At 37.8% G+C, this 25504-nt stretch overlaps 1 protein-coding gene across 3 annotated transcripts; it reads left to right on the forward strand.

Annotated features, from left to right (window-relative positions):
• Positions 1–314: 314 nt before the first annotated feature.
• On the forward strand, positions 315–20390 carry IFI44 (interferon induced protein 44). 3 transcript variants are annotated; one of them, XM_086390756.1, is made up of 9 exons: positions 315–454; positions 698–1149; positions 3674–3710; positions 4625–4820; positions 4987–5133; positions 11415–11586; positions 12829–12929; positions 14994–15168; positions 19917–20390. In XM_086390756.1, the coding sequence occupies exons 2-9, from the start codon at positions 708–710 to the stop codon at positions 19919–19921; spliced, it is 1275 nt and encodes a 424-aa protein (XP_086246882.1). In that variant the 5' UTR covers positions 315–454; positions 698–707; the 3' UTR covers positions 19922–20390. The 3 variants fall into 3 exon arrangements, with proteins under 3 accessions (XP_086246882.1, XP_086246881.1, XP_086246883.1); XM_086390755.1 differs by having other exon boundaries at positions 20024–20390; XM_086390757.1 differs by lacking the exon at positions 14994–15168.
• Positions 20391–25504: the final 5114 nt, after the last annotated feature.

Genomic DNA, 25504 nt, shown 5'->3' on the forward strand with positions numbered 1-25504 from the left:
AAACACTCTACATTTGTTGGTTTAGAATATATTGATAGCAGAGATGAAGAGAAATGAACATATTTGAGATGCATGCTGGAGGTAGAATAGACATTGCTTTTTTGTGTGTCCATATACAGAAACTGAATTGTCCTTAAAAATTTTTTTAAGTCATTAAAAAAAGTAGTGAGCTATTAGGCTTCTTTCCTTCAGACTTCAATTCCTTGATTCTTCTAATATAATTTTTATATGACTTTACTATCTAAAATTAACTGGATCTCCTTATGCTTGCTTACTAGAGGAAGTGAGCACACAGCCAACTGGGCTGGACCTCACTAAGTTTCAGTTTCCTGTTCTCTGCTTCTCCAAAGCCTCAAGGTTGCTGGGAAAGTTTTTGCTCTCACTTTGTGCCTGCCTAGCTGTCAGACAGAGCAGCTACCCTCAGCTTCAGCCCTTGAAGAGATCCTCCAAACAGGTAAATGGCCTTCCACTTTTTCTAGCCTCTTGCAAACGGTAGTCTTTTTTTTTTTTTTTTTTTAATTAAAAAAGAAATCATTTAGAATAAAAAACTAGCTAATGACTTTTATTGCTATTTATTCACCCTCTGTTTACATATTTCATTTGTAATGCAAAGTAAATTAAGAAGCATTAATGCAAATGTTTTTGGCAGTGCAAAAATTTCAATATTTAATGGAAAATGTATTTGATTTTCCACCAGATTGAGAAGTATGGAAGTGGCAACTCGTTTGACATGGATGCAAGAAAAAAAGCTGCAAAATTACTTTGGAGAAAAGCAGTTTAGCCTTCTCTATAAGGCCAGTGTCCATGGATTTTCTACTGATAGGTTGCTTCAGATATGCTCTAATCAAGGACCTACTCTAACAGTGATTTACAGTGAAGATCAGATTGTTGGGGCATATATGCAAAAGGACTATGGGGAAGGAAACTATTTAATCGCTGTTTTTGTCTTTCAAGAGACTACAATTACAGAATGCAAAGTAGGACCATTTAAACTACCTATGTTGTTTGATAAAAACGTTGATGGAAATCTTGAAGTCAGTATACATCTAAAGGAAAAAACAATGTATTTTAATAAAAAAGCAATGGAAAAACTTGGACTATCTCAAATTTATATTTCCTTCCAAGACTGTGAAGTTTTTCGATGTGAAGGTAAGTTTAACCAGATAACCCTTCACATATGGAGGATTCTAGCTGACCCATTCCTGTAAGGACCAATAATTTTTTATATTTGTTCTTATCTTCAGGAAGCCCAGGCTGAAAACTGGCCCAAATTGTTTTCTACAACACAAACATGGTCAGAAATTGCGTATGCAGAGTTCTCTGGAGTGTGGGGAAGGGGTAGGGAGGAGGAGATAATGTGGAAGGAAGTGAGAGAGAGAGCGAACAGAAAGCAAACTTGAAGACTGTGAGACTGTTAGAAAGAAACCAGAGCTTGAACTTCTCTTGGTTGGTAGTCAATGCTTTCTGCTGCAATTTCGTATTATATCCATCATATCAAAAGAACAAAGTTAGTTTGCCCATTGTTTTACTAAAGACATAAATTGTTTCTTGTATTTGCTGTTACAACCAATGCTCCTGTATTATCTGTATGCATATAAGTACACAAAAAAACTTCTTTATGGTAATGTCCTGATAGTGGAGTTGCTGTTTAAGAATTATGTGCATTTGGATAGATACCTTTGCATTTGGATAGATACCTTCCAAAAGCTTCAGTTGTCTGTGCTACCCACAAAAGCGTTGTAGAAATGCCTGTTTATGTGTCAGATACTGCCCCGGACTCTAGAATAATACTATGCTGCCTTTTAGCCTTTAGCTAGTTATATGTCAATATATCAATTTGTAATATAGAAATGGCTTCCAGGTGGATCAGTGATAAAGTATCTGCCTGTTAATACAGGGGATGAAGGAGACTTGGGTTGGATCCCTAGGTCAGGAAGATCCTCTGGAAAAGGAAATGGCAACCCACTCCAGTATTCCCATGGATAGAGAAGCCTGGCGGGCTACAGTCCATGGGGGTCACAAAGAATTTAACTTGACTGAAGTAACTTAGCACATAATTCTTAGCCAGGAACATACTGTTAAAGATATTCAAGAGAAAAATACCATCCTTGTAGCAAATATCACTAGTTTATTTCCCAGGAGACAAGACTACCAGCATATTTATAAGAAAATTAGACCTAGTTACTTTTTTTCTTTCCCTGGTAAAGAGAGTGAATGTATCCTAGGTCAGTTGTTTTAACTTCTACCTCCCTAATGATTCATCCATAGTATTATATATAGTAGTAATTTTCTCCTTTTTATTTTCCTATAATATTCATTGTAATGATTCCATCACACCATAAAAAAGATCAAGTCACTTTTGGTGACCATTTGGGTTTTCCAGTTTGGGGCTAGTACAAATAATATTGCTATAAATATTCTTGTATGTCTTTTGGTTCATGTATATATATAATTTTTTTTGAAGAATATAAGTATGAAATTGCTGGGTCATCAGGTATGTGTATATTCAGTTTCAGTAGATACTGATAAAGTTTTCCAACATTGTCATACCCATTTTCATTGCCACAAGCAGTGTATGAGACTTTCTGTCTCTCTAAAACTTTCCCCAAATCTTTTATTACTGATTTTGCAATTTGTAGCCATTCTGGCCGGAGAAGGCAATGGCACCCCACTCCAGTACTCTTGCCTGGAAAATCCCATGGACGGAGGAGCCTAGAAGGCTGCAGTCCATGGGATCGCTGAGGGTCAGACACGACTAAGCAACTTCACTTTCACTTTTCACTTTCATGCATTGGAGAGGGAAATAGCAACCCACTCCAGTGTTCTTGCCTGGAGAATCCCAGGGACGGGGGAGCCCGGTGGGCTGCCATCTCTGGGGTCGCACAGAGTCGGACACGACTGAAGCGACTTAGCAGCAGCAGCAGCAGCAGCAGCAGCATAAATGTTCCACACAGTATTATTCTTTTGTTATTTAGAGTTACCAGCATCACTACACCTAATCCTTTCAGTTTTAAATCCACCAGAAAAGAGTAACCCTTTCCTAGAAACAAAAGAATGCTGAGCCTGAGTCTCACTGGTTCAGTGAAGACCTAAGTCTGCCCTTGAATCCTTTACTGTGCTCTCATTGTTTATGCACAAGTACTACATTCCTTTTTGCACCAAGAAGAAAATCAATTGGATTGGAATTTCTAAGCGGCCCAACAGTTAACAGTAGGTTTTAGAGAAAATCCGGTGCCTGTGGTTTTTTTATTGTGTGTCTTTGTACATTATCCCCTTCAGATCTACTGGATTTATGGAGGAGAAGATATTTTAGAGTATTTCAAATCTTTCCCTGGCCTGTCTATGCCTCTAGGCCTTGCTTCTGATCAGAGAGGCCCCAGCTCGTATCTCTTGTGTTGGAGTGGGTCACACACTATTGCTAAATAATTTGGTGAGAAAAGATATTGCAGTGCCCACCAGCTCTGAACTCCAGAGTCCAGAGTCCAGCTCTGGACTCTTCAAATGAAATACATTAAGGAGATTTCCTGTAGTTTTCTACTTGCTTTTCACCGTACTGTACTGTTCCCGCAGAAAGGCAATTTTTGTATTTTTTTCTAGTGATTTCATTGACATTCATTCAGTTTCAATTATTCAACAACCTGTAATATTCATTATTCTTTGATTATTTCTCTAGATTTATTGGACAAAAGGAAGATGAGTGGACTTACTGAGTAAGTCAATGTTTTAACTTTCTATTATTCTGTTCATTATCTGAGACTTATTCTGCTATCCTTTCCTCCTGTAAGTCTCTTTAGTAATGTCCAACTCTTTGCGACCCTATGGACTGTAGCCCACCAGCCTCCTCTGTCCGTGGGATTCTCCAGGCAAGAATACTGGAGTGAATTGACCATGCCCTCCTCCAGAGGATCTTCCTGATTCAGGGGTTGAACCTGTGTCTCTTATATCTCTTGCATTGGCAGGTGGGTTCTTTACCACTAGCACCACCTGGAAAACCCTATTCTACTATACAGTCTGTCAATAAAATTGGTAGTGTAAATTATAGCATATAATTTGTGCGTCATGAAGAACAAACTGTATCTATAATCATAAAATATTTCATAATTTCAATGTTAAAGCAAAAAGATCACTGAGTGGATGAAAGGCATTTCTAATGTTTTTATATACTTAAAGGGAAATTATTATTTGCCTGAATGTCTATATTTTTGCTAAAATTCTTAGAGCTACAGTTTTAACTATTTCAGGGCAGAGGTGGTTGGCAGGGTGGGAATACTTATGATGAACTTCAAGAACATGTTAGAAACCATCTACTTCTATAAACTTCAAAAGTCACATATTGTGTTGTGGTTTTTGAAGTCTATTATTGATAATTTATCTTCTTGTTTAGCATAATTGATGTTTATTCCAAGATTTATATATACTTAAGTCCAAAAGTCTTTATGTTTGATTGGTTTTAGTTAAAACTGTTATTTTTACTTGTAGGATTTGAGATAAGATAGTTTCACGTCTTCTTATACAAGTTGCTAGTTAGAAATAAATAATAACGTATAAGAAGAAAAGAGACTGAATTCTAGGAAAATTTATGGTAGAGTCTTAGTCAACTGTTAAACTTGTTTTATCTAAACAGGCTCAAGGAGAGCTTATTGTGTGCTATCAGAAATTACATACCATATGGAGGCCTGGTTCACAAAGTTCGCATTCTGCTTCTGGGTCCAGTTGGAGCTGGGAAATCTAGCTTTTTCAACTCAGTGAGGTCTATTTTCCGAGGCCATGTAACGAACCAGGCTTTGGTGGGTTCTGATCCAACTGGGACATCTGAAAAGGTGAGTCCATGCTAGATCACTCAGCCTTTGCTTTTTTGTTCAAGTTAACTAGATTTAAAATGTCTTTTGCTGATCAATTTCATTACACATAGCATTCATTTCAATTTACAGTTTTTTTTTTTTTTTTTTTAAATGTGCTCTTAAAGCTGCTTTTTTCCCTTTGCAGTACAGAACATATTTCATTAAGGATGGGAAGGATAACAACACTCTGCCATTTATTCTGTGTGACACAATGGGGCTGAGTGAGAAAGAAGGCCTGGACATGGATGACATACCCTATATCTTAGAAGGCCATTTTCCTGACAAATACCAGGTATGATTTAGCTAATTATTGAGAATGTATAATTGATACTTAAAATGTTTATTTTTGCCCACAGTTGACAATATCAGACTCTAGTGCATTGGGATTTACTGTATTAAACTATACTTGTTCATGATCCTTTTCTGCTTTTTGATATTTTATTTTATAAAGAATTAAAACATCTGAGGGGCTTCCCAGATGGCGCTAATGGTAAAGAACTAGTCTGCTAATGCAGGAAACTCAACAGACCTGGGTTCTATCCCTGGGTCGGGAAGATTCATTGGAGAAGGGCATGGCAACCCACTCCAGTATTCTTGCCTGGAGAATCCCACGGACAGAGGATACAGTACATATGGTCACGAAGAGTCAGACACAACTGAAGTGACTTAGCACACAAAGCATCCAAAGGATTCTTCTGTCATAGCTGTTATAACAATGAATGCTATTTATGTTCACTTGCTTTTGGTTATGTGAAACAGAAACCTAACTACATCAATATACTCACATGGGTGATTTTTCTTATGTAGCAGGAAGTCTGAAGGTAGGCAGTTTTGGGACAGTGTAGCAGGTTATTAATTTCAAGAGTCCTTCTGACTTTTGTTTCTGAGATCCCTCAGAATAAGGCATAATGTTTGCCCTCCCAACCCCACATTCATATGTTGAAGGCTTAATCCATATTGTGCTGAGGTTTGAGGGTAGAGAATTTTGGAGGTGATTAGATCATGACAGTGAAGCCCTCATAAATGCAATTAGTATCCTTGTAAGAAAGGACACAAGAGATGACCTCTCTAGAAGCCATATGAGGACACAGCAAGAAGGTGGCTCTCACCACACACCAAATCTACTAGCATTTTGATCTTGGATTTCCTAGCTTCCAGAACTATGGGAAATAAAAGTTTTTCTCTCTAACCTGTGACAGCAGGCCAGGATGACTAAGACATGTGGTTTTAATCTTTGTGTTCTCAAGATGATCATGCTAAGCACTGTCAATATTCCAGGCAAGAAAAAGGAAAAGATTAAAGAGAAGAACTACTTCAGTCAGCCTTTAAAAAAAAAAGTTCCCATTCCTTTTTATAAACATTTAGATAATTAAGTTAATTATCAATTCATCTTGTTCCAAATGAATAGTCAAATGTGCCAACATCTTTCATTGAATGTCTTTGCATATTTTTCATTCTAAATATATGTATTAATTTTTATTCCATAGTTTGTCCTATTAATATATATTTAAATTCCATTGTGATATCATTTTTGTTATATTGTCTAATTGTTTTAATTTCCATGGCAATAAATTGTGTCTTGATAACTCACTGGATACATCATTCATTATTCATTTCTCACAGGTTTTTGACTATTTCATACATACAATTTTTCAGATGAACTTGTTTGTACTTTATTTGGTTGTTTCTGTGTTTGATTTGTTGGTGCTTTGATTGGGATGAAATGAAAATTTTATATTACATGTTGATATACATCTATGCACATCCAGTATTTTTATCCAGAAACAGAAAATACTTTATTTTTAAATTCATGCAAGATTCTTTCATTCTTTAGTGTCAAGTTATCTTATAGAGGTAGCTAAGTTTATTTTAAAATATCCTTTAAAAGAAATATTTGTTATAGAGAACGTTAAACCTATGTAAAAGTGGATAAAACTATTTAACAAATTTTCATTTACATAGCTTCAACAATTTTTTATTTATATCCAATCTTGATTCATCTATGTCTATCCACATTCTTCTCTCCTGTATTATTTGGAAGAAAATATGAGACGTCATAACATTTCACCCATAAATGAATATGCTTTTAAATATATGTTGCTGTTGTTGTTCATTTGATAAGTTGTGTCTGATGCTCTGGGACCTCATGGACTGCAACACGCCAGGCTTCCTTGTCCTTCACTATCCCCTGGAGTTTGCTCAAACTCATGTCTATCGAGTCAGTGATGCCATCCAACCATCTCATCCTCTGTTGTCCCCATCTCCTCCTGCCCTCAATCTTTCCTAGCATCAGAATCTTTTCCAATGAATCAGTTCTTTGCATCAGGTAGCCAAAGTATTGAAGCTTCAGCTTCAACATTGGTCCTTCCATATAAATATTCAGGGTTTACTTCCTTTAGCATTGACTGGTTTGCTCTCCTTGCAGTCCAAGGCACTCTTGGAAGTCTTCTCCAGCACCACAAATTGAAAGCATCAATTCTTCAGCACTCCCCCTTCTTTATCGTCCAACTCTTACATGCATACATGACTACTGGAAAAACCATGGCTTTGACTATATGAGTGTCAAAAAAAGTAATGTTTTTCCTTTTTAATATGCTGTCTAGGTTTGTCATAGTTTTCCTTATAAGGAGCAATTGTCTTTTAATTTCATGGCTGCAGTCACTGTCCACAGTGATCTGGAGCCAAAGGAAAAAAAAACATGTAACTGCTTCTATTTTCGCCCCCCTTCTGTTTGTTATGAAGTGATGGGACCGAATGCCATGATCTTAGTTTTTGAATGTTGAGTTTTAAGCCAGCTTTTTCACTCTCCTCTTTCATCCTCAAGAGGCTCTTTAGTTCCTCTTTACTTTCTGCCGTTAGAGCGTTGTCATCTGCATATCTGAGGTTGTTGATATTTCTCCTGGCAATCTTGATTCCATCTTTGTGATTCATCTAGTGTGGCATTTGCATAATGTACTCAGCATAGACGTTAAATAAGCAGGGTGATAATATACACCCTTTATGTTCTTGTTTCCCAATTTTGAACCAGCTCGTTGTTCAATGTCTGACATGCATACAGGTTACTCAGGAGACAGGTAAGGTGGTCTGGTATTCCCATCTCTTTAAGAATTTTCCACAGTTTGTTGTGATCCACACAGTCAAAGGCTTTAGCATAATCAGTGACACAGAAGTAGATATTTTTCTGGAATTCCCTTTCTTTCTCTATGATTTAACGAATGTTGGCAATTTGATCCCTGGTTCCTCTGCCTTTTCTAATCTAGCTTGTGTATCTGGTTCACCTACTGCTGAAGCCTAGCTTGAAGGATTTTGAGCATTACCTTGCTAGCATGTGAAATAAGTGCAACTGTACAGGAATCTGAATGTTCTTTGGCATTGCCTTTCTTTGGAATTGGAACGAAAACTGACCTTTTCCAGTCCTGTGGCCACTGCTGAGTTTTCCAAATTTGCTGACATATTGAATGTTGCACTTTAACAGCATCATCTTTTAGGATTTGAAATAACAGCTGGAATTCCATCACCTCCACTAGCTTTGTCCATAGTAATGTTCCCTAAGGCCTACTTGACTGCACATTCCAAGATGTCTGACTGTAGGTGAGTGACCACACTGTCGTGATTATCTGGGTCATTAAGACCTTTTTGGTATAGTTCTTCTGTGAACTCTTCCCACATCTTCTTAATCTCTTCTGCTTCTGTTAGGTACTACCATTTCTGTCCTTTATCACATCCATCCTTGCATGAATTGTTCCCTTGATCACTCCAATGTTCTCAAAGAGATCTCTAGTCTTCCTGGTGGCTCAGATGGTAAAGAATCTGCCTGCAATGCAGGAGACCCAGGTTTGATCTCTGGGTGAGAAAGACCTCCTGGAGGAGGGAATGGCTACTCTTCCCAGTATTCTTGCCTAGAGAATTCCATGCACAGAGGAGCCTAGCAGGCTACAGTCCATGGGGTTCCCAAGAGTTGGACATGACTGAGAGACTAATACTTTCACTTTTATTTGAATATATATATATTTTAAATTTATTATTAAAATATGTATTTAATTTATATTTAACATGTCAAATGTTTTATATATGTATGTATATATACATATATATATATACACTCATGGCACATATGTGTCTTTTGTTAAATATAGCCATTATAGGCTTATCACATCTAAAAGTTATACTTGTTCTTAATTTGCAAACTATTACCCATTTCTCTTTATCATGCATCTTTTTTTGACAATTTGTTAGAAACATTATTCAAATAAATCTCTCCAGCCTCTTTTAGTCTGTATGTTCTGCCTCTATATCTTCTGGTATTCTTCTTCGAAATTAATTTTTTAAGAAATCTAGTTGTTTGTTCTCTAGACTAACCTATAGTCTGAACTTTGCTGTTTGTTTCAATTGATGTGGGTTTCCAAAACCATGGGAAAAATTCCAAAACCATGCCTGGGGCATGTTTAAATTCAGCCTGTACTTCATAGGTGGTGTTGTGTTCTTTCATGAAGAGGCACACAACTTTGGGTTTTCTCATTTTTATAATATAAGGTAGTCATTGGTGTTCAATGTCTAGATCCTTTACTGCAGTGTTCTGTCACTACTTCATTTCACATATGAAAAAGAAGCTTCCCCTCTTCTATTACTAGATTATTTAGTGGTAGAGCTTGTATAGGAAAGGTAGAAATGTATGCTGCATTTTTTCTCTTTTTCACAAACTTTTGAAACAATAAGTTAATTCTTTGTATCTGCCAACAATTACCATTTATTATTTTATTATCCATATGAACTCATGAATTGAATATACTTGATATGCCTCTATTTACTATGTTTTTCTCCATTTTGATGCCAAATGTACCATTTTTGACAAGTGGAGACCTCTACATTTTGGATACTGAGTGGTTTTTTTTTTTTTGATAGAAACCTTAAAAATCTTCTATATTTCTTATTTATGATATACTAGATATTCAAGCCACATTGTACATATTTCCAGTTCTAGATTTTAAAACAATGATTTCTCTAAGGAGTCTTTGCTTGGGTCATTAGAACTGTTGATTGCTTCTTAGTTGGCCACTGGTTCTTGCCCTTTTCTGTAGACAGGGCTAAGATACACACACATACATATATAATATATGTGCTTATGATAAAATATAGTATGAATTTATGAAGAAACTTTCCATTCAAACTCAGGGCTAGAGAATTTTTACTTAATCTCTTCTATCTTACATAATCCTAAAGGAAATTAACTCTGAATATTCATAGGGAGGGCTGATACTGAAGCTGAAGTGCTAAAACTTTGACCATCTAATGTGAAGGGCCTATTCATTGGAAAAGACTCTGATACTGGGAAAGATTGAGGGTAGGAGGAGAAGGGGGCTTGACAGAGGATGAGATGGTTGGATGGCATCGTTGACTCAATGGACATGAGTTTGAGCAAACTCAGGTAGATAGTGAAGGACAAGAAAGCCTGGTGTGCTGCAGTCCGTGGGGTTGCAAAGAGTCGTATATGACTTAGCCACTGAACAACAATCTTACATTTGTATCTCATTTTTCCCAAGCAGAGAATCCCTATTCTCAAGTGCATCAGAGGTGGCAGAATATCATGTCACCACTCATTTGCTTTATTGCACATAATATTCACTGTGGTCTCAGAGCAAAATTCCTGTTACTACTATGAACAATCTAATCATGATCATATTTAATACCAACATAATATAAGCACTATCAAGCTGGAAACAATTTATTCTTTTAGCAGGTTTTTATATTCAATTTAGGAAATATGTAGCAGAAATATACAAATGACTATGCTTTCGAGTCAAATTATTTATCTCTGTGTGGTTATGATCACACTGGATATAAAAGCTTATTTGTTTAAAGTTAAGGATAGCTTTTAAAATTTAGTTTTATATTTATGTTTGTCATCTATACAAGGTCAAATCTAGAAAAGGTGTACTCAAAGAATCCATCTTTTCTCTGAATACATTCGTCCTCTTTTCTTATAAGTACTCATATAAAAATTTATAGTTTATTTGTGGTTTCTCCTTTCTTAGAGAGGTGATAGAATACTATATGTCACTGATGAATCAGATTTTTGCCACTACAAATAGTCCGGAAGTTAATAGCCTTGTATATAGATTACTTTGTATTTTGCCAATATATATATGGGACAGATTCCCAGCATAGGAATTGCTAGTTCAAGAGTAAACACATCCTATTTTGAATCACTTTCCTGCTTGTATTCTGCTGATACCAGATTTCTTTCTGAATGCTTTCACTTCCACCTTTATCCACATTGCTTCTACTATCTCGAATGCTTTCTACCATCTTCTTATTCCCTTTATCAGACTAACTCTCCCCCAACATTTTAGCTTTCCGAGCATATGACCCTTCCTCATAGAAGCTTTACCTGATCATGTGAAAGGACAGCTATCTAATTGCATAACAACTGTCTTCTCTACCAGATTGTTAGCCCTTTAATGTTAGAGACATGCCTGTTTTGTTCAGTTTCAGTCACTTGAACTGTGCTTGGTGCAGAGTGTGTGCTTATAAATACTCATTGAATTAATATGTTGCTTTATGTTTACTTGACAGTTTAATTCCTTGAAACTAAGGCCAAAAGGCATTGGTAACCATACAGGCTGCCCATTGCTGAAGGACAGAATTCATTGTGTGGCATTTGTGTTCAGTGCCAACTCTGTTGGACAGCTCTCCCATGAGATGGTGGAAAAGATCAAAAGAATTCGAAGGGAGTTGATTAAGTCTGGTGAGTCTCTTTCCACTTTACTTCTAAGGGAAATGATTATATTGTTGGGTGGTTTGGGGACAGAATGAAGAACTTAAGAAATTGCATATGTGAACTTGTGTGTGCTAAGTTGCTTCAGTTGTGTCTGACTCCTTGAGAGTCTATGGACTGTAGCCCACTAGGTTCCTCTTTTCATGGGATTCTCCAGGCAAGAATACTGGAGTGGGTTGTCATTCCCTCCCCTAGGGGATCTTCTCAACCCAGGGGTTGAACCCACGTCTCTTATGTCTCCTTCATTGGCAGGCAGGTTCTTTACTACTAGCACCACCTGGGAAGCCCTCATAGGTGAATATTCCCCTGGCTAATCAGTGTGATTCAATCAAATTAATCCCTCACAAACTGAGTGACTTTGTGCCTCAATTTTCTGATCTATAAAATTGTAGTATAATCATAGAGCCTACCTCAGAGATTTATTACAAAGATTAAACAAATCAATATAGATGAAGACATTACTATAATCCTCACTGCCTGCTACCTTGGCATTCTAGCATGTGTTTATTTACCAAGAATCCTAAATTCCCCCTTGTTTCTTAAAGGATTAGAAAGTGGAAAAGAACATTTCAGTAAGAGAGAGATGTAGGAAAGTAAGATGTTGAATAGGGAGAGGTAGCATCAAAGCTTTGGAGAAGGTAAATAGGATTAGGGAATTAGGGTGCCTTAATAGTTTTTCTAGGCTCTGTTATTCATTCTGTTTGCAGATGAGGCAATTTGTCACAACTTTGATTAAGTTAGAAGCAGGAATGATTGATTTACTTGTTCACTGAAATTTAAAAGCTTTCAAGGGTGGTGTGCAGGGAGGTGATTGCTAAAATCCCATCTTCTTCTTGAGGCTTCTTTCCCCCCATCTTGTGTGTTAGAGTTCTTTTGATTTTCTCTAATCTCCATAAAAACACAAATGTTTGGATAGGATGTAGAATCAATCAATAATGCTATAGCACACATTTTAGTTACCTCTTCCAAGAGGTGGTTTCTTTTGAAGTCTTGTCTTTTCCCATAGGAGGCAATGAAGGATATTTCCTTTGTTAGACGAATTTCAAGTATGAATGAGTAGTTAAGGGGGCCTTTTTTTGTGGGGGATTCAGAACCTTCTCAAGTCTCTGAAATTGCTCCATAGATAGCATATTGCATAATTGATAGCTGATTAAATGAAAAATATTGGTGTTGTCTTTAATAATGAAAATAATATGGATCTTTTTGGCATAGATGTGGTCCATGTGGTGTTGCTCACGCATGTGGATACCTTGGATCTGATTACAAAAGGTGACCTCATAGACGTATACAAATGTGTGCCTGTGAAACTTCAGGTAATGGGTGATGCAATTTGCAAACACATTTTCTGGGGTATTATGTCACTCTAATCACATATTACTGTGTATAAAAATAAAAACAAACACCTACTGAGTTTAAGAAGAATTAAAACAATTGCTTAAGATAACTCAGGCTCATTTTCCAATTTTTAAAAATTAAATATATATTTATCTTTACACTGACACAGATATTTCCATTCACTACAATTTAATTCAGTTAGGTTCTATTCAACTTATATAAATTATCTTGATGATCAAGCAAATATGATAGTCTCCAATCAAATACACAGATAATAAAAATAATTTCCCTGCACTAAAAAGCATATAATTTTGTAGGAAGAGGTAAAGAGACTGGGGGAGGTGGTAGGATAAGAAGAAAGTGACAAAAGGATATGATGTGATTGAGTGTGATAAACAGAAATGATTAAAAATAAAATGTTTTGAAAGTTTAGAGAAGGGAAATTAGTGCATTAAAAGGGAGGGGGATGATTTCATTACTGGGGTGGTACTGAGGAGGAGCATTTCAAGAAGTGAAGGGAACAAAAGGGGAAAAACTGAGGCCCTGGATAAGTCAATGCATCAATAAGGGAAAAGGTAGTGTGTATGGGAAGCATGGTACTGTTTAGTTTAGGGGAGGGCTGAATCCTTGGAGTGCTAGAGAGAGGAAGTTACATTTGCATGAGATGATTCTATTTATTAGGTGCATTATATGGAATTACAGCAATGTTTTTGAAAGAGCAATGGTATGACCAAAGTTAAGCCAATAAACATCTGCCACCCATGTGCAGAATAGATTGGAGTCGAGGGAACCTGGAGGTGGGAACCATAGTTGGGAGGAAATAAAGATGGTTAATATTTGTTGAGCACTGCTGCTGCTTGGAGGCTTCAGTCATGTCTGACTCTGCGACCCCATGGACTGTAGACTGCTAGGCTCTTCTGTCCATAGGGATTCTCCAGGCAAGAATACTGGAGTTGGTTGTCATGCCCTTCAGGGGATCTTCCTGACCCAGGGATCGAATCCAGGTCTCCTGCATTATAGACAGATTCTTTACCACTGAGCCAACAGGGAAGCCCATTGAGCACTAAATATGTGATGTATTTTCTTATTCAATACTTTATAACAACTTTATGAGATGGGCACTGTCATGACCACATTTGATAGATAAGGAAACAGAAGCACACAGAGTAAAGCAATTGCTAGTTTACTGATGGTGCTAGGAGGTGACAGAGTCCTATTTTGAACCTAGGAAGTGTGGTTCCACAAATAAACTAGGCTAAGCCTGAATTAAGCATAACATTAAATTAGTCTAGTAAAACCGACTTATCCCGAGAATAACCTTTAAAAGGAAACTGAAAGGGAACTTCCCTGGTGCTACAGTGGATTAGAATCCACCTGCCAATGCAGGGAAAACATGTTTGATCCCTGGTCCAGGAAGATTCCACACGTCCTGGAGCAACCAACGCCATGTGCCGCAACTCCTAAGCCTGAGTGCTGTGACTACTGGAGCCTGCGCCCTCTAGAGCCCACACACTGCAACTGCTGAGCCCGCGTGCTGCAACTACTGAAGCTCGCGTGCTTAGTGCCTTGCTCTCCAACAAGATAAGCCATTGCAATGAAAAGGCTGCACATTTCAACTAGAGGGTAACCTCCACTCGCTACAACTAGAGAAAGTCTGTGCAAAGCAGCAAAGACCTAGCACAGCCAAAAATAAATAAAAATTGAAAAGAAATTTAAAAAGGAAATGATAGAGTTTAATATAAGGTGTTAAAATGCTTGAATTTCAGTGTAGTTTGTATGAAACTATTAGGTACCTTTCACTTCTAATTCATATTGAATCTATTATGTGTATTCTAAATGAAAATTAGCAATGATATTAGAACTTGACTTGTGAAGTTCTTGAAGAAACACTTTTATGGGGCCAGATCTCTGTCTCTACATTCTCCAACAGCAAAAGCATTGCCAAGTTCTTACTTTATGTTAGTACTTTCATAATTTATATTGACATAAAATTGTATTTTGCACTGTTTTAAGATTTCTGGGCTTTACATTCTCTATTGCAGCTAGAGGCAGTTCACAGAAAACTTGGATTCGCTCTTTCTGACATCTTTGTGGTTAGTAATTATACCTCAGAGTGGGAACTGGAGCCTGTCATAGATGTCCTTATCCTCTCTGCACTGAAAGAGATGCTGCGGGCTGCAGATGACTTCTTAGAGAATTTTCCTCTTGAGAAAACAGGTAGATGTGTTTGATGGTGTAAAAGCTTAAGGTGTCCACTATGTGGCTACTTCCAGTTTGGGTGTATACTGGACCTACCCTACTTCTTCCCCTTCTTGTCTTGTTTTAAAATGAAAATTTGAAATGATTCACCTCTGTCTTAACAGACCAAGCAGTATCCTTTTTCTCTTTTGTCAAAGTGGGCGTTGCTGCTTGGGACTCAAAAAGGGATTGACTCAGCACTGTTTCTGATCAGATGTGATCTTTGATTATTGGTCCTTCATTGGAGCTTTATACTTATGCCTGTTTTTTGACTTGACTTTTCAATGGCTTTCCCTCATCAGAGCCTGTCTTAAGGCAGTGTAATCAGTTCTGGGTAGAGGTGGGTGCTTTTCCTGTTTATGACTTCAGATTTTAGTATTATGTGTATTTCCTATTATCAACCTGTGTATAGTACATGCTGCACTGTTCCAATCAAAGATAAGGCAGGAGTGTTAGCCTAAACTCAAATCTTATTTCAGTTTGTGAGAAATCAGAGTATCATATTATCTCTGGCTCTCTCCCTTGCAAACTCCTGGGAAACTCTCACATGTTTGCGGTTCTGACTTTGCCATCCTGGTTTTCCCATTCCTTCTCTTCCTTATGGGGTATGCACTCCCAAAGTCAGGGTTGGCTTAGACCTGCTGTAGCCCAGTGTTTCTTCTTCCTACTGGTTGCTTTTTCCTGCTGCTGCTAAGTCACTTCAGTCCTGTATGACTCTGTGCAACCCTATAGACGGCAGCCCACCAGGCTCCTCCGTCCCTGGGATTCTCCAGGCAAGAATACTGGATTGGGTTGCCATTTCCTTCTCCAATGCATGAAAGTGAAAAGTGAAAGTGAAGTCGATCAGTTGTGTTCAACTCCTAGCGACCCCATGGACTGTAGCCTACCAGGCTCCTCCCTCCATGGGATTTTCCAGGCAAGAGTACTGGAGTGGGTTGCCATTACCTTCTCCGTGGTTTCCCCTGGATAACCCATTAAGAGTATGTTGTTTTCCTTTACTCAGAGATCAGAAGAAAGAAATAATCAAATGTGAATAAAGAAAATAAGTGAGCATGTTGCATATTAAAGCTTTTAATTTCATCATAGAAGAGTGAAAAGTGTGAAATGAGAAAACATGGGAAAAAAGGAAGCAGTTGAACCTGAGGGGGATATTTTATTTAAATCTAGAATGAAATTACACATACAAAATCATAATACCTATAAAGAGGAGCAGCACAATTTAAGTCATTAATTGTATAAAAGACTAATAATTTCTTTAAAAATTATGTTCTGTATCTGTGAAAAATTAAAGTTTCTTCTTGTAAAACTGAAGTCTAACTTGAGTGTGTGCATATGTGTGTATATGTGGTATGTGTGTGTGATTTTGGAAAAGATTATTCTAATATGACTTGTCAACATCTTCTGACCTTCAGCCGTATTGTCTTAATTTTTGCCTTCTTATGTTATTTCTAAAGTGCTTGATTCTCTTTGGGTCCCTGTTAATGTTGTATTCTTTAACCTAAAGCCATTTTTGTTTGAATATCTGAACACTTCTTCAAAGATGTAGCAAATTAATATTACATAGAGATTTCAGTTCATGTAGCAATGAAAATTAAAGAGCTATAACTATATACAGTAGTATTGATAAATATTAAAAGTATACTATTGACCAAAAGGAGAAAGATATGAATGAATCTATACATGATGAATAGATTTATATAAATCTCACAGAAGTGCTAAGTAAAACAAAGGGAATGATAATCTTAAAAATGATGGTCATAAAAATGAAGATGGTGATTTTATTTCAAGTGGAGAGGGGCTCTATGTAATATACTGTAATTTATTATCTGTTCTATTAATACTATTCATAGGCCTGGGGATTATCTCCAATTTGGGACTGTTATGAATAATGCTACTATAAAGATTCTTATACACATCTTTTGAGGCACATATAAAAATTGTCCCTAAGATGTATAACTGAAAAATTTCTAGCTCATTGGGTCTGTCTACATATCTTCAACTTTATTGGAAACAATCCAAGTGTCTATTGACAGGTGAATAAGTAAAAATATGTGGTATATCCATGCAATGGAATACTACTCAGCAATAAAAAGAAGGAAATATTTTTACAGGCAAGTGTAGGAGACAGGAAGAATAAAAAAAAAAGCAGGCCCCAGCAAGGGCCGCAAAATAAATTTGTAATTATTGATAAACTGGATGCTATAAGGCATGAGACTCTTGGAACAAGTCCGGAGGGAACAGTTCATCATCTTGAAAACAAGATATGATCCTGCGACCCCAGACTGTTTCTCAACTGGCGTCTCAGAGTCCCATGTTTTACGTATCTGATGGAAAATCTAAAGATAAAATATCAGTCTTAGTTACTGATTTGTTATTGGTTACTGTTTCTTAATTACTCAAGGGTTAATGATCATTTTCTTCTTTGGCCCTGAAGGCCACAAGAGTTATAGCTTAACTCCCCGCATATTCTTCCCTTCACGGCTGAAGGCATAATAAAGCTGGCTTGGATTCAGTTTCAGCACCTTCACCTTGGAGCAGTGTTGATCCCCCGATCCTCGCTTTTCTCTGAATTCTTGTGTCTTGTTTCTCATTCTCTCCCCATGTCGCGCTTTCAGAAACCCTGCTTGTCGAGCTGGTCTCGACAGGCAAAAACATACACAAATCAGGTAGACTATTTTATTTCTTTACCTCCCAAGGTGGAGGGGTGCCGAGGTCCAGCCCCGGCTGATTCAGGGAGTTCAAAGGGAGACGGCATCGACGATTAATTTAAATATTCATCAAAGATATAAAGAGTAATAGAATAAGGATAGCTCAGTAGGAAAATTCAGCGGAGAAAAGAGGCTGAGTAGCTTGGTTTACGCGGAAAATCAATACAACCTGTGACATCAGGTTAGCTCTGACCACGGAGGCTGCAGGCGCCCTCTCGAATAGCGGAAGGTGCCCCACCTTAGGCACCTTCTTGAGTGGGTTTTAGAAGCCCAGGCAAATAAATGGTCATAGAGGACCTCTGCACTCCAGATGGAGACTCAGGCAGAAATTGAGAAAAAGAATGACACGGGGAGACCAAGCTTCGGTGAGCAAGGCCCGTAGCTTTATTTTCAACAGGGGCTTTTATACCCTAAGTTGCTCATAGAGGATAATAGGGGATGTGAAATCATGCAAAGTCAGCAGTCTTTGATACTTATCGAAACCAGGGTTTCTTTCCTGCAAATTTATCGTATACAAATGGTTTAGGTGATTTACATCATCTTCTGGCCAGAAGGCCTATTAACATTTTATGACTCTTGACAAAGGTTTGTCAACCGTAAGACTTATTTTCTCTAAGGGTAATTATTTGAAGGTTTGGTGCCATCCTCCAAAGGTGTTAGATAAAGTTGCATTCCTATAGGGCAGAGGTGCAGTGGGTTTACAACAAAGGAAAGAATTTATTACCTTAAGGGTCTAAAGTTGCTAACACCAAGGCCACTACTTATTTTTTCTACATACCAACTATATTAATTAATACACATTTAAGGATACAATACAGGGGATGTGGAAACTTGGCAGCAAGCATTGGCTCATCAATGAAATCTTTTACTAGTTTTATTCTGACAGTTTCTAACTCTCTGAGAGGCTGTAAGCTATTTAAATATCTTAAGCTTCCCGTGCCTCTCACGGTGCCTCTCACGGCTGGGAGACTGTAAACAATTGTATGCATAGCTGTAGGGTAAACTTGTCAGGCGAGTTAGAGAGCTATCTGAGGGGTTTGGATTTAAATACTCCTAATACCCAGGAACTTTATTAACTGGAGCTGTAAGTTAACTCTTTATCAGAGAGAGTGAGATGGTGGTGGGGGACAGCCCCCAGTAAAGTCAGAGGTGAGAGCACAAGGCAGTAAAGTAGGCAGACTCTGGTTTTTGGGCGTAGATGCTCGAGAATATCCAGGGGGACTCCTGAGGCTCGATCCCGCCTTTGTGAATGCCGAGCCTCCTTCTCATGACCTTTGCCACGGGCGGAGCTCCTCACGCCAGCTCCAGCAGAGGGGGTTTGTGAAGAGTAAGTAGCCACCTGGTGCTTCTGCAGGAGCTAAAAGTGTCCTTTGTTTCGATCAGAATGGTGGTGAAATGGACATTTGCTTTAATAACATTTTTAAGTTGAATATTTGTATTTTATTGTACTTTCCTGCCTGTATTGTATATTCCATACTAACAGAAAAAAATTAATATCATAGAAAACTTTTGGAATTATGCAGAACTGGGTCTAAATCCCTTTTATGCTACATAATTTGCAATCTTTTAAAAAATCTTTAATTTCCCATCTTACATAGATATGTCTTAAACTCTAAATTAGATAATATATGTAACTAAATCATTAGATAATATATATAATTAGATAATATATACATATAAATAATTAGATAATATATGTAACTATATTAATATGTATGATGTATAATATGTATAATATATATATGTAATTAATAACATACGTGAATTAGGTGATATTTGTAACTACATTAATCATTAGTGTAGGCACTTAGAAACATAAACCCAGATACTGAAGGACATTGCTAGTCTTATATTACAACAAACCAATAATCAACTATCAATCTCTCTATTGTAAATTTAATTTTATTGTAGTTGAAAATAAACATAAGATTTGGACTTGGTAACTCATAAAAAATGAAAGAGACAAAATTGAATTCAGTTTTTTTTTTCTTTCTTTTTGTTTGTTTGTTTGATATGCAGTTTAAAGAAGGTACACCTTTAGCTTTAGGAGCATACGACGTCTCGGATTCAAAATCTGAAATAGTCAACGGAAACAAACTAAATGTTGGGTCATTTCTGCCCCCTAGTGGTCAATGCTCTAAATGGAGAAGATGCTGCTGCTGCTGCTGCTGCTGCTGCTAAGTCGCTTCAGTCCTGTGTGACCCCATAGACGGCAGCCCACCACGTGGTGAAGGTCAAATTTGGAAGCTCAAATAAAAACTAAGGCTTGTTGAAATGGAAGATGATTTTCTCCTGGTGTTGAATATATGACAGCATTTGGAAATGCTGAGTTCTGTGCTAGAATATTTTTATTCCTGGCGTTATATCAGACATTATTCATGTATGTTTGCAAACTAAGGTATTATTAACATATCCTATTTTAGCATGTTTAAATAGAAATTTGAATGTTAATGCTCAAGGCCTATGGTGATCAATAAACACATAAAATGGGAACTTTTGTCTTTTGCTTTAAAACAATGTTATTCCCAATGACATTACTTTTGGATAATGAGGTTCGAACCCACTTACACATGAGTTAATTTGTGCAGGCAAATTACATTCATGTAGAACAGAAGAAACATTATGCTTCAAGAGTCATGTTCCTTCAATGTGAATTTATATTTGATTTAGTATTATTCTATAGGAAAAAAGAGTCTGCAAATTAGTTACTATAGCACATTGCTCCAAAAACATGACGATGTGCCCTGGTTCCCTACCAATGCTTCTTTCAGAGATTTATGATGAATTCCTTTGCCTACACAGCATTATGTCCAAACTTCTTAGGATATTTTTCCTAATCTGGACATTCTTGATCTCAAACACTAAAACAAGTGCTCCACTGAGTGACTTCCTCTTCCTAACTGTTTTATGCATTGTCCCATCTCCATGCGATTATTTATACTTTGGGGAAGTTATTTAATTTCTATGTCCCTTGTTTTCTCATCTGGCAAATGGGAATAATTATAGTACCTACCTCAGAGAATTGTTTTGAGGATTAAATAAAAGTATACTTAAAATACTTTTTGAAGTGTCAGAAACACAGTAGACAGTAAATGTTGTTGCTGTTGTTGTTTAGTTGCTAAGTCATGTCCAACTCTTTCGTGACCCCAGGAACTGTAGCCTGCTAGGTTCCTCCATCCATGGGATTTCCCAGGCAAGAATACTGGAGTGGGGGTGCCATTTCCTTCTCCAGAGGATCTTCCAGATGCAAGGATTGAGCCCATGTCTCCTGCATTGGCAGGCAGATTCTTCACCACTGAGCCACTAGGGAAGCTGAGGCAGTAAACAAATGCCTATTGCTATTCATGTTTCCCTTCTGTAGTATTTCATCTTGTATACCTCTCTACCACCTGCCAATCAGGAATTGATTTCTCTGTCATTTGCATTCTGCTGACTCTTTGTAGACACTGTTCAGGCATTATCACACTATATGTTATTTAGCTACATGGTCATGTATGGGCACACTGCTTTTTGTGGTCAGTTCACTTAGTATAGTTTCTGTGAATAATAAATGGTCAGTAATGTTTGAAGGAATTAAATGAAGTGACTAGAAAACATGTGAAGACTTATGTGGATGTGAACCTGATTCCTGAAAAAGTAGCTGAGAATAACATCAAAAAATCTACAGCTGATTCTTGAGCAACACATGTTTAAACTGTGGGTCCACTGATAGTAGATTTTTTTCAGTAAATATACTGGACAAAATTTTGGAGATTTGCACTGCTTTGAAAAAATTACCAATAAACCATGTAGCTTAGAAATGTAAAAAAAGTGAAGAAAAAGTAGGTATGTCATAAATGCATAAATTATATGAATATTCTAGCCTATTTTATCATTTATGGTCATAAAATACATACAAATCTATAATGAAAACTTAAAATTTATCAAAACTTATGCATTAAAACACGTAAAAACCATACTTGGCACCATTCATAGCCGAGAGAAAAGTAAAAAGCAATGTAAAAAAGTGTAACGATGCAGTGTTAAATCATAACTGTAAAATTAGCTGCAGTACACACTGTACTACTGTACAGGCAACTCCTGTTGCTTAGGTGTTGTGAGGGTCTGTGTAAAATGCCACGTGATGCTCATCATCTCCGTATGTGCAGTTCCTCTCTCTAGTAAACTGTGCATCATAGTAGAAAGTGATCTTTTCAGTTCTTGTGTGGTTTTCGTCACGTTTAGTTCTATATCATAAACCTTGGCTAACACCATGGGACCCATATGAAGTGCCGCTAGTGAGGTTGGAAGTGCTCCCAAGAAGCAGAGAAAAGTCATGACGGTATTACAAGAAGAAGTTTAATTGCTGGATATGTACCCTAGATGGAGGTCTGCAGCTTCTGTTGCCTGCCGTTTCAAGATAAACAAATCCAGCATAAGGACCATTGTAAAAACAAACAAACAAAACAACAACAACAACAAACCCCAAAAAGGAAATCCATGAAGGCATAACTGCATCTACACTAGCAAGCAGGAAAACTTTGCACTTTTTGCAAAATATCTTTTTATCCTGTATTGAAAATGCAGTTTTTATGCAGGTGCAGGCATATCTATAGACTAATATGTTTCAAAAAAAGTGAAGTTATTATATGACAACGGAAAGCCAAAGGAAGGTAAAGGATCTAAAGCTGTAGAATTTAACAGTGAAGGATGGTTTGATAATTTTAGAACGATGTTGGCTTTAAAAATATCAAGATAACAGGAGAGGCAACTTCCACTGACCAAGAGGCAGCAGACAATTTCCTGGAAAGAGTATCTCCAGGAATTAGTAACATTTATTAATACAGAAGGGAAATGTGCACCAGGATTTAAGGCAGGAATGGATAGCCTAGCTCTCCCATTTTGTGCAAATGCAGTCGGGTTTATGATCAGAACTGCCTGTATCTATAAAGCTGCTAACGTCTGAGCCTTGACAGGAAAGGATATACACTAGCTGTTAGTCTTCTGGTTGTACAGCAAGAAGTCCCAGACAATGAGAAGTCTTTTTCTGGATTGGTTCCATTGATGCTTTGTCCCTGAAGTCGGGAAATACCTCTCCCATAAGGCACTACCTTTTATAGATCTTTTGATATTGGACAATGTCCCTAGCCACCCAGAACCTCATGAGTTCAGCACCACAGGTGCTGAAGTGGTCTACTTGCCCCCAAACACAGTGTCTCAGATTCAGATTCCAGATCAGGGCTCCTAGGGACTTTAAAGCTCATTACACATGGTACTCTATGGAAAGGATTGTCAATCCTGTGAAAGGGAACCTCGATGTAAACAACATTATGAGAGTCTGGAAGGATTACACCACTAAAGATGCCATCGTTATTGTAAAAAAAACCTGTAAAAACCATAAAGCCTGAAACAATAAGTTCCTGTGGAGGAAATTGTTTCCAGATGTTGTGCATGACTTCTCAGGATTTATGACAGAGCTCATCAAGGAAAGTATGAAAGAGACTGTGGATGTGGCAAAAAAAGATAGGGTGGTGGCTGTGAAGGGTTTCAGAATATGGATCTTGGAGAAATTCAAGAGCTAATAGACACCACACCAGAGGAATTACCAGAAGATGACTGAGTGCTTCTGAACCAGTGCCAGACAGCGGAGAAGATGTACAAGAAGCAGTGCCAGAAAAAAAAAAACAAAAACAAAAAACTAACGTTAGATAAAAGTCAGAAGGGTTCTGACTTTTCAAGACTGCTTTTGCATTCTTTTATGACATGGATGATCCCTTCTATGATTTGGGCACTGAAGTGAATGGTAGGAGGATTCAGTCTGTATAGAAACATTTTGAGAGAAATGAAAAGCAAAGTCAGACAGAAGTTATGATATATTTCCATAGTTACACTAAGTGTGCCTGACCCTCCTGCTGCCCTTTCCACCTCCTCTCCCTCTTTGGTCTCTGCCACTCCTGAGACAGCAAGACCAACCCTCCTCTGCAGCCTACTCAACATGGAAATGGCAAGGATGAAGACCTTTATGATGATTTATTTCCACTTAATGAACAGTAAATAGTCATCATCCTGTACAGTTAATAAACTTATCTGTTGTGTATGTTCATGTAAAAATCTAATAACTGTAGGACAAAAACCATAGGAGATATTTTTGTGTCATCATCATCGTCACCTAAGTGTTCATATTCTGTTAATTCCTCAAAATAATTTTTATATCAGAGGGCATATTTTGGGGTGACATATCCTGATTTCCTTCTGTTGAAAGAGGAAGCTGCTACCTCTGTACATAGGCAGAGAGGACAATGTGGTGAGATGGTGTTACCAGAACCAAGAAGCCAAAGCTTTCTGGAGGAAACTGTAACCACAGTGGGAGCTTCCTGGTGAGAAGTGAAGCTGCAGAGGGTGGACTGTCCCATGGAAGCTGGAGCCATAAGAAGGACTTAGTTGCTGCTGGAGGTCACACCCAAGGGCGAGAAAGGAGCTGACAGAGCCCCCATCTCTGCACTACAAACTGCCTTCTAGTCTCCAGCTGGCAACTCCCACTGGCCAAACTCAGCCATAAATCAGATGATGTGGAAGCCTGGATGAAACTGCAGGAATGGACTTGTCTGTGATGTGGAGTGGAATGGGATGCAAGCCTGAGGAACAGATCTGGAGGCAGAAGTGCAGCTGACCCTTCTCTAACTTTTCTTTCCCACAGATTACATTCCTATCTCTGAATTTCTGGTTATTCCTAAACACAGGATGCATATTCATGCCTTTACTACTATTCCTGCAGCACAGAACAAAATCTCTATGCTTTTTATCCTATTAAAATTTAACCAATTGTTCAAAGTCCAACTGGTATACCACACCATTTAAAAACATTTCTCATACTGTCAGTTAAATATTATATTCCATTGGTTCTTTATCTTTGCTTATGCTTCTGTTGCAGCAGTAATTTTTGCCTTACAGTAGGGCTTCCCTGGTGGCTCAGATGGTAAAGAATCTGCCTACAATTCAGGAGACCTGGGTTCAGACTTTGGATCAGGAAGATCCTCTGGAGAAGGGAATGGCAACCTACTCCAGTATTCTTGCCTGGAGAATTCCAGGGACAGAGAAGCCTGGTGGGATACTGTCCATGGGGTCACAAAGAGTCAGACAGGACTGAACAACTAACACACAAAGTGTTTCATGTGTAGGTCCTTTTCTCTCAGTATTGCAAACACATTTGGCTATTGCTATTTCTTTGGAAGGAATGATGCTAAAGCTGAAACTCCAGTACTTTGGCCACCTCATGCGAAAAGGTGACTCATTGGAAAAGACTATGATACTGGGAGGGATTGGGGGCAGGAGGAGAAGGGAACGACAGAGGATGAGATGGCTGGATGGCATCACTGACTCGATGGACGTGAGTCTGAGTGAACTCCGGGTGTTGGTGACGGACAGGGAGGCCTGGCGTGCTGCAATTCATGGGGTCGAAAAGAGTCAGACACGACTGAGTGACTGAACTGAACTGATGAAAAGTTCCCATGGGCTCAACACTTACTTTAGTGCTCAAATTAGTGTGAAAACATTGCCTAATATGGTCTTACCTCTACTTACAGCTCAAGGACCCTGGTATATAGTCTATCTCTTGACACCAGGCAGGA

This window comes from Bos grunniens, chromosome 3 (genome assembly GCF_055505025.1).
Source record: "Bos grunniens cultivar Pamir isolate PY7600 chromosome 3, Bosgru_T2T1.0, whole genome shotgun sequence".
NCBI lineage: Eukaryota > Metazoa > Chordata > Mammalia > Artiodactyla > Bovidae > Bos > Bos grunniens.